Source organism: Dendronephthya gigantea, unplaced genomic scaffold (assembly GCF_004324835.1).
Source record: "Dendronephthya gigantea isolate DGI-Jeju-01 unplaced genomic scaffold, DenGig_1.0 000007F, whole genome shotgun sequence".
Taxonomy (NCBI): Eukaryota; Metazoa; Cnidaria; class Anthozoa; order Malacalcyonacea; family Nephtheidae; genus Dendronephthya; species Dendronephthya gigantea.
The window spans coordinates 1,069,983-1,079,831 of NW_021163017.1; the positions used below are offsets into that span (position 1 = coordinate 1,069,983).

Here is a 9,849-nt window from a genome sequence, read left to right on the forward strand (position 1 = left end):
CGTCGTTGAGCAAGTCAAGGGGACCTCTAATTATTCTCATCTTTCTTGATAAACACTGTTCTTTTAAAACTCTTTGGAAATTCATTAATGAGATTTATACCTAACCAAAATACGTGGATAGATCACATACACACCTTGTATACCCTATTCAAATAAGATTGATAAATATGCAAATCAATCACCAACACGAGTGGTTGTTTTTTTTCTCGATAAAATCATTAGTGTTGCTAACAGATTTGCATATTTATTAGAATCGTGTTTATTAAAAAATACCTATTTATTAAAAAATAATTTCACAAATTGTTTACAACACTTGTGGCCGTGATGTATTCAATATACAATTGATTATGTAATCAATACAACGCGGCCGCCCCTGCTGTAAACCTTGCATATTGCTTTAAACAGGAAAGCTATGTAATTAAGTGGGTGGGGTGTAAGTATTTATATATTCATGTTAGCAGACTGCACGTATAAAACTACTAGGGCTGAACGTAATTTTCCTCTGCACTTAACCAACGTCTGCCAACACTGAAGGAAAATATTGATCATCCAGTGTTAACGTAGGGTTTTGTGCTTAAAATCATGGTCAATATATCGGGATACACCTATAAATTAGTGTTGTATGTTTAACGTTATCAGGTTTCTGTCAATAAAGGGATCTTTTCACAGACGTTCGTGACCCATACCCTTTGTTACAAATCGAAAGCAAGATGAGCCTTCTTAAACGAAACAGGAAGAAACTAATTGTATTAGTCTTTTTGGGATTCCTAGTTTATTCATTATCGTTTTTGGTGAGCAAAGTCGAACGCCTATCTGCATGGACAGGACCAACAAAGAAAGACGTAAGTGAAAACCCAACTATTGATATGGTTAACGACTACTATCCCTTCGTAGATTTCAAACTCACAACTCCGAGAATCTCGCCTACAGTTAATGGAGCGACGAAAAATGTTTTCATGATTGTGTTAGTGATGTCCGGCGCCAAGGGAAACAAGTTCAGAAAACGTCGCGAGGCCATCCGACAAACCTGGGGAAACCAAAGTAACTGCGAACAACGGAAAGCGTCGCAAGATGAAAGATTAAAAAACTTAAGATGGCTACTCGTATTTGTTGTTGGAAAAGCAGGAACCGGAACGAACGACGATGAATTGAATATCGCTGAAGCTCGACAACACAACGATATGTTGATTGGAAATATCACAGACAACTACATCAATCTTATTCTTAAAGTATACATGGGTCTGGTTTGGGCGAGCAAATTTGATGTAAAATATACATTGAAAGCAGACGATGATGTTTACGTGCGCATACCGCGCATGTTGGAGTATCTTGTGAACGCGAAATTTCCAAGACCATTTTACGGAGGCTTGATCTACCCTCGTAGCAAAGTGCATCGCAAAATTGGAGTAAAATGGACAATAAGTTATAAATATTATAGTGAAACATATTTTCCAGACTTCAATCGTGGCCCATTCTACATTTTATCCAGCGACCTTTTCGAGAAATTGTTCAGTTATGTTTACGTTAGAAAACCCTTCCACCTTGAGGATGTATATGTCGCTTTAGCGATGCATGATTCTAACATCAAGACAACTAACATTGATTCGTTCCAATTGTCATCGGAAATGCCTAGCTACGTGCTGCAGGGAAATATACAAAACTGTGAAATGCTAAGTTGGATTGGATTCGGTCATTTCATGGATCCAAAGGCGATTAAAAAACTTCATCTGCTCTTACAGTCGCATGTTTGTAAGAAGATTACATTGGATATTGACTATCATCGTTGCAACAAGATCGCTGTCGCTTTCCACTGGATCAGGTCTTTAATGTTAGGAAAGATTATGCTCTAACCGAATTGATTTTAACTTTTAACTTTTACATTAACTTTTAAACAGGGGTCGGTTGTTCGAAAGGCGTTTAGCTTAAACGGCGGATAAGTTAAAAATGGAAAACAAAATTATCTATCTATTGAACAACTGAGCTGAAATATTTCGATGTAAATAGTTGAATTGTCATTAGAAGTACATATTAAACGCATAAGACGCAGGTTAAGTAATTCACAAGATATATTAGAGTATGTTTAAACTTTAGCTTATATCCACCGTTTAAGCTAAACGCCTTTCGAACAACCGGCCCCGGGTGGATTACCCTTGGCACGTTCGACTTGGCAAAAAATAACATTTTATCCGCAGGTTGTTTTTCTAAATTTTTGGCTATACCAGAAATGCTCGTGTGTAAGTCAGTCAAAGTGTCGAATCTTTGATATTAATTCATTTATCACAATACGAGCAGATTAAACTGTTAAGTGATGCGTTTCAAATTAAACTGCATTCACGAGAGAATAGAGTCGAAACGAAAACTTGCCAAGAAAAATCTGCTTTTTTTACATAGTGCTACACGTGACACCGTTTCTTAATAAAACAGAAACTGTCTTTGATCAGTTTTCTCAAGTTTGTTGCATAATTGTATTGTGCTTTTTTACAGCACATACATAATCAGTACGTGATAATCAATATAGTGTAATTCACCTGCCACTATTTCCAATCCCCCCCGGCTCAAAGTTAATGATTTTAAAATGCCCGAGAGAAAGAAAAAAAACGCATAAATGTTTTAGCCAACTACTGTTGAGCCATCTGCGCGAATGATCAACGCTTTTAAGACTGTTTTAAGAAAAAAGTTCTAATTTAAGACCTAATTCAAGAAAAAATCTTTTGAATTCATATTAGACTAATAAGTAATTAGAGACGGAAAACTCGTGTTTGACGGGAAACGCTGATGTGAATTCAGTAACAGACGAGTTTCTCGTTCGAATCTTCCCATCAAACTTTCCCGTCTAAACAGACGGGTAAAGGCTAGTTTCCACTCAGAAAAATTCTCCTTTGGATCATACAGGACAGGAAAGTTTCTTTTGTTTAAACGCCGTCTGAGAACTCACCGTCAAAGGAAATTTTCCTGTCCGTTCCGATCCAAAGGAGATTTTTCCTGAGTGGAAACTAGCCTTAAGTTGGACAGGAATCCCGTCTGGACGAGAACTCCTCTTAAATTCGAATTTAGACGGATAAATCAGACGAGATTCTTAAATATCAACACGGTCAAGGAAGAAACAAGGCTAACAGAAAATAATCAAAATGATTATCGGTAATGATTACGACACCTTTTTTAGCATGCATTGCCCGATCCATCATACGTATAAATTTATCCACCCCATTCATATATTCAGACGGATTTTTACTATCAACTTTCCAGTCTAACGGATGAGTATTCAGACGGGATTCTCGTGCAACTTACCCGTCTCTTTAGACGGGAAGGTTCGACGGGAAAATTCGACGGGAAAATTCGACGGGAAAATTCGGACAAAAAACCCGTCTGTGATTCACATCAGACGAGCTTCCCGTCCTCGATGGGTTTCCTGTCTCTAATATGAATTTGGCTAAATGTATATAACTCGTATAGTCATGAATTGAATCCAAAAAAGAGTGCTAAAAATAATCTGCCCTGAATTAGACTACCAGCAAGCCTTAATCGACACTTGACAGAACTCAATCTCAGGTCTTTGGGGCTCCGCAGAGACAATAATTATGTGCACAAAGCTCTTTTTGAAAATGCCCTTTTTATCGCCGATGTAAAAAATTAGTCTAAAGCGCAAGTCGTCCATTAGAGACATGTCCAACCCAGAGGACAAATTACATCATTTGCTACCAAAAAAAGTATCCCAGGTAAAGTGTCGGCAGACAAGGTCAAATGGCGAAAAAATCACAGTTTCTCATGTAAAACCGGACGATATAAGCATTGTCCGCTCTTTCGGCCATCGAAAAATACATTACCAGAAATTTGCGACATGATAATTTGCATTTATACTAATTTGCATTTAACTTTCAGCATAATGGCCTTCAACGTTTACTATTAAATACATATAGCAAATATACAAAACTTAAAAATGCCGTTTTCCTAGACCTCGCCTACTGTTTGCCGACCTCTGGGTTAATAGAACAGCCGTTTCCCAACGTTTTAATGATCGAATTACTTACCTTAAATGTGTGTATAGCCTTCGTATTGTTCAAGTTCCTGATAAGACTTATAATATTTTTTAAAGTGATTGCAGTGAAAATCCGAGCCGTACAGAAAAGTTTATACACAAATACGAAAGACAATATCTTTAACAATTTTTTTGGTATATTACACGTCAATTCATCAACTACCTGAATCGAAATATTCGAATCAATGTGAGCGATTTTATAAGTTCGTTGACAGAACACGGATAAAACTTTGAGCAGTATATTTTTAAATTTGGCAGAGTGTAGAAATGCCCAAGCTAAAAAATTTGGTCACCAAAACGTTTCTAAACAGCTGCTCTACCGATCTAGAGGTCGGCAAACAGTAGGCAAGGTCTAAGGCAACGGCATTTTTAAGTTTTGTATATTTACTATATGTGATTTTATAGTAAAAGTTGAAGGCCATTATGCTGAAAGTTAAATGCAAATTAGTATACATGCAAATTATCATGTCGCAAATTTCTGGTAATGATAATTCTAGTTTAGAGAATTTGATGATAAACACTTAGGGTACAAGAGGAACCATTAGTAGCTAATTTAAAGCATATATATACTCGTAATTATACTGCATATTATCGATTGTAAATGATGTAAATTTTTAAAATTTTTAACCTTTTTATCGTACTTACAAACTTTTAAAAATTTTAAACTTAATATAATAATGATGATTAATGTAGAATCTTATCACTTTTGAACTTTTGTATAAAAAACATAATATTTTAGCTTAACAGCTATTCAGTGTATGTAATAAACATTAGCATTACCAAATTGCAAATGAAGCAAATATCCAGTTAAACAGACATTGACTTTTTATTTTCAGACTTTGTTGTATAAAAAGTCGAAATACTAGCTGGTCTAGCCGGTTCGTCGAATATAAAATACGCTAATCTAATACTTGAAACTTTGGATTGAGGATACCAACAACTCCTTGACGCCAACATCGTTTGTCGATAAGCCGGCTATTGTTCTTTATTTGACTTAATCGTTTCTTCGAAGAACTTTTAAATGAGATGAATTTCGGAATCGTTGCCGCAATATTGCCAAGCTGCTGTTTGTTTGCGCTTACTGCCGAATTGCTGAACTTCTTTTAGTTCTTAGCGTATTAACAAACGTCTGCGGACAAGGACACCGCGGAAATTGGTATAGGCTTAGCCGCAATTCTCGATACTTAGACTTCAAACTTGGTGAGGAAAAAGATTTATAAATATTCAAGAAAATATGTCTTGCACAAAAGATTTGAAGCTTGCTCACGGTAAAAACGAATCGTCTGAATTAATAACCTTGTGTATACTTTAAGCCTCAAAATGGCCATTTCACAGCGGTCAGATGTGTATGATGAGCTGTCAAAAGATTGCAGAATGCGTATTCAGAAGAAAAATTGAACTTTTTTAAGATATTCAAAAGGTTTCTCTTTGATAGGGCGATACAGAAATGCACAATTGTGAACCAGCGATTAGATTTTCGGGTTGAAACGTCTTAAACACCAATTTCTGCGGTGTCGCGGACAAGGCGGGAAAATAATAATTATGCAGTGTTAACGTAGGGTTTTGTGCCCAAATCATAGTAAATATATCGGGATACACCTATAAATTAGTGTTGTATGTTTAACGTTTCTGGTCCGGCTTAAAGGGATTTTCTCACAGACGTTCCCAACCCATACCATTCGTTACAAATCGAAAGCAAGATGAGTCTTCTTAAACGAAACAGGAAGAAACTAATTGTATTAGTCTTTTTGGTATTCTTAGTTTATTCATTATCGTTTTTGGTGAGCAAAGTCCAACGCCTATCTGCATGGACACGACCAACAAAGAAAGACGTAGGTGAAAACCCAACCGTTGATATGGTCAACGACTATTATCCCTTCGTAGATTTCAAACGACTCACAACTCCGAGAATCTCGCCTACAGTTGGAGCGACGAAAAATGTTTTCATGATTGTGTTAGTGATGTCCGGCGCAAAGGGAAACACGTTCAGAGAACGTCGCGAGGCCATCCGACAAACCTGGGGAAACCAAAGTAACTGGGAACAACGGAAAGCCTCGCAAGATGAAAGATTGAAACACTTAAGATGGCTGCTCGTATTTGTTCTTGGAAAAGCAGAAACTGGAACGAACGACGATGAATTGAATATCGCTGAAGCTCGACAACACAACGATATGTTGATTGGAAATATCACAGACAACTACATCAATCTTATTCTTAAAGTATACATGGGTCTGCTTTGGGCGAGCAAATTTGATGTAAAATATACATTGAAAGCAGACGATGATGTTTACGTGCGCATACCGCGCATGTTGGAGTATCTTGTGAACGCGAAATTTCCAAGACCATTTTACGGAGGCCTGATCTACCCTCGTAGCAAAGTGCATCGCAAAATTGGAGAAAAATGGACAGTAAGTTATAAATATTATGGTGAAACATATTTTCCAGACTTCAATCGTGGCCCATTCTATATTTTATCCAGCGATCTTTTCAACAAATTGTTCAACTATGTTTATGTTAGAAAACCCTTCCACCTTGAGGATGTATATGTCGCTTTAGCGATGCATGATTCTAACATCAAGACAACTAACATTGATGAGTGATTGATTCGTTCCAATTGTCATCGGCAATGCCTAGCTACGTACTAGAAGGAAATATACAAAACTGTGAAATGCTAAGTTGGGTTAGATTCGGTCATTTCATGGATCCAAAGGCGATTAAAAAACTTCATCTGCTTTTACAGTCACATGTATGTAAGAAGATTACATTGGATATTGACTATCATCGTTGCAACAAGATCGCTATCGCTTCCCACTGGACGAGGTCTTTAATGTTAGGAAAGATTATGCTCTAACCGAATTGATTTTAACTTTTAACTTTTACATTAACTTTTACATGTGGATTATCCTTGGCACGTTCGACTTGGCAAAAAATGACATTTTATCCGCAGGTTGTTTTCCTAAATACCAGAAATGCTCGTGTGTGTAAGTCAGTCAAAAGCGTAAAGTTAAGTAAAGTAAAGTGTCAAATCTTTGAAATTAATTCATTTATCACTATACGACCAAATAAAACTGTTAAGTGATGCGTGTCAAATTAAACTGCATTCACGAGAGAATAGAGTCGAGACGAAAACTTGCCAAGAAAAATCTTTTTTTAGCATAGTGCTACACGTGACGTCGTTTCTTAACAAAACAGAACATGTCTTTGATCAATTTTCTCAAGTTTGTTGCATAATTGCATTTTGCTTTTTTACAGCACCTACATAATCAGTACCTGATAATCAACATAGTGTAATTCACCTGCCACTATTTCCAACCCCCCCCCCGGCTCAAAGTTAATGATTTTAAAATGCCCGAGACAAAGAAAAAAACCGCATAAATGTTTCAGTTGACTACAGTTGAGCTATCAGCGCGAATGAACAACGCTTTTGAGACAATTTTAAGAAAGAAGTTCTAATTTAAGACCTAATTTAAGAAAAAAATCTTTTAAATTCATATTAGACTAATAAGTAATAAGAGACGGGAAACTCTGATGTGAATTCGCTCACAGACCGTCGTAATGATTACGACACCTTTTTCAGCATTGCCCGACCCATCATACGTATATAAATTTATCCACACCATTCATATATTCAGACGGATTATTACTATCAACTTTCCCGTCTAAGATGAGTTTGCGGTGACAATTTACTTTGTTGAGTTTGTTTATGCTTCATCTTGGAGGGTAGGAATTTTTTATTTAACTAAGCAATACTGATGCCTAACAACCGCAAACTCTGAAACTTTTAGAAACTTTGAAAATAAATGCTTGTCCTATGTAAAGTTTCCAGCATGTTTGGCGCTCATATACAAACATTAAACAATATAACCATGCTTTGGTTATGATGTCAAATATTTTGAAATGGATAACCACGCTGTTTTAATAGTCAAATGCTTGTCCTATGTAAAGTTTCCAGCATGTTCGGCGCTCATATACAAACATTAAACAATATAACCATGCTTTGGTTATGATGTCAAATATTTTGAAATGGATAACCACGCTTTTTTAATGGTCAAATGCTTGTTCAATGTAAAGTTTCCAGCATGTTTGGCGCTCATATACAAACATTAAACATATAACCATGCTTTAGTTATGATGTCAAATATTTTGAAATGGATAACCACGCTGTTTTAATAGTCAAATGCTTGTCCTATGTAAAGTTTCCAGCATGTTTGGCGCTCATATACAAACATTAAACAATATAACCATGCTTTGGTTATAATGTCAAATATTTTTAAATGGATAACCACGCTGTTTTAATGGTCAAATGCTTGTTCAATGTAAAGTTTCCAGCATGTTTGGCGCTCATATACAAACATTAAACAATATAACCATGCTTTGGTTATGATGTCAAATATTTTGAAATGGATAACCACGCTGTTTTAATGGTCAAATGCTTGTCCAATTTAAAGTTTCCAGCATGTTTGGCGCTCATATACAAACATTAAACAATATAACCATGCTTTGGTTATGATGTCAAATTTTTGAATGTCATAAAAACTTTTGTTTTCGTACTCAGAAGCGAGGCGAAACATCCCCGTCCCAGGCTGCGATAATTGAATGGCCGCGTAATTATAATCATTATAAGTATTATTTAAAATACGAGCGGCCGATCTGTATGGGTATTTACAATGGCGAGTGCGTAGCACGAGTATCGGCCGCGAGTTTTTTAACGTGCTTGTGAAATGAATAAATTAAACTTAATGCATATTCGGGCATGTGTGTAACAAAGTTATGAATACTAATTAGGATTGGTTGTATCAAAGTTAATATATTAATTAACAATTCATGAGACCTTTATGGAGAATTACAGATGTATACATGTGACAAAATACTGCGCAATGATTGCAAGTTAGACTCATTAATTATTCATGCATTCCACAATCTCTATTATAATCTCTATTACCTACCACTTTTTATATCAATATGTCCTTTAATTGGCTGCTATTGATCGCGTGGTGCATCACTAATTCATGCTTTTTCGCCACATTTTAAAATTACTCTAATAGTATTTTGTCTGATTGCAATAAGTATTCAGAAATGAAGTGCTAATAGAATTTAAGCGTGCGGTTAGGCTCGTTAGAAATTGAAAACCTTTAACCAATTCCAATAGGAGTTAAGGCACTTCAATGCTCGTTTAATTCGTTTAATTTTTAACTACTTCAAACTAAAGCATCAGCAGTACGTACTTCGGGTTTTATAACCCTCAAACCCATGTCCAAATAATATAGACCTTTCTCTGTTTCTCATAATGACGTCAAACGCGAGATAAAAATGCACAAGAAGTTTTATTAGTACCAAAAAACTTACGAGCAAATCAAACTTCGCGTAGCATCAGATTTAACCTGGACTATGGTTTTGGTAGATAAACGTGGACGATATAAAAGAAACAATATAGGATACTAGATGTTACCCTTGGCTGTGAACTGCTGCCAGATATACGTTTTTAATACACACTGGCGGTCAAAAAGAACTGCTCAAATGTTGCTATTTTCGTATGTAACAGGAATCAATCTTTTATTGTACACTAGCGTTCAAAAAGAACTGTTTAGGTACAAATTCATAAAAAAGAATCGAACATAGGAGAGAGCTTCATAGGCATTTTGGATAATTCTCTCATGCCAAGTAATATTTCAATAATATTACATGCAACCTGCTACACTTCCAAGATAGTCAAATAATGGTTTCAGGAAGAGGGGGTGACAAAAATGGATTGGCGTGCACACTTAAAAAAACCTTAACCCTATTGGAAACCTACGAAACATTGTCAAGGGGAT

The 9,849-nt window shown here is 36.0% G+C and overlaps 2 protein-coding genes across 2 annotated transcripts; both read left to right on the forward strand.

Annotated features, from left to right (window-relative positions):
* The first annotated feature begins 496 nt into the window (after positions 1-496).
* On the forward strand, positions 497-1,927 carry LOC114517262 (beta-1,3-galactosyltransferase 1-like). The gene is made up of 2 exons (XM_028536934.1): positions 497-791; positions 895-1,927. The coding sequence occupies exon 2, from the start codon at positions 957-959 to the stop codon at positions 1,848-1,850; it is 894 nt and encodes a 297-aa protein (XP_028392735.1). The 5' UTR covers positions 497-791; positions 895-956; the 3' UTR covers positions 1,851-1,927.
* A 4,070-nt stretch (positions 1,928-5,997) lies between these two features.
* On the forward strand, positions 5,998-6,636 carry LOC114517152 (UDP-GalNAc:beta-1,3-N-acetylgalactosaminyltransferase 1-like). The gene has a single exon (XM_028536811.1). It carries the CDS (start codon positions 5,998-6,000, stop codon positions 6,634-6,636), a length of 639 nt encoding a protein of 212 aa, XP_028392612.1.
* Positions 6,637-9,849: the final 3,213 nt, after the last annotated feature.

Coding starts and splice junctions, on each gene's coding strand:
- LOC114517262 (XM_028536934.1), top strand. CDS start 957: ATGATTGTGTTAGTGATGTCCGGCGCCAAGGGAAACAAGTTCAGAAAA.
- LOC114517152 (XM_028536811.1), top strand. CDS start 5,998: ATGTCCGGCGCAAAGGGAAACACGTTCAGAGAACGTCGCGAGGCCATC.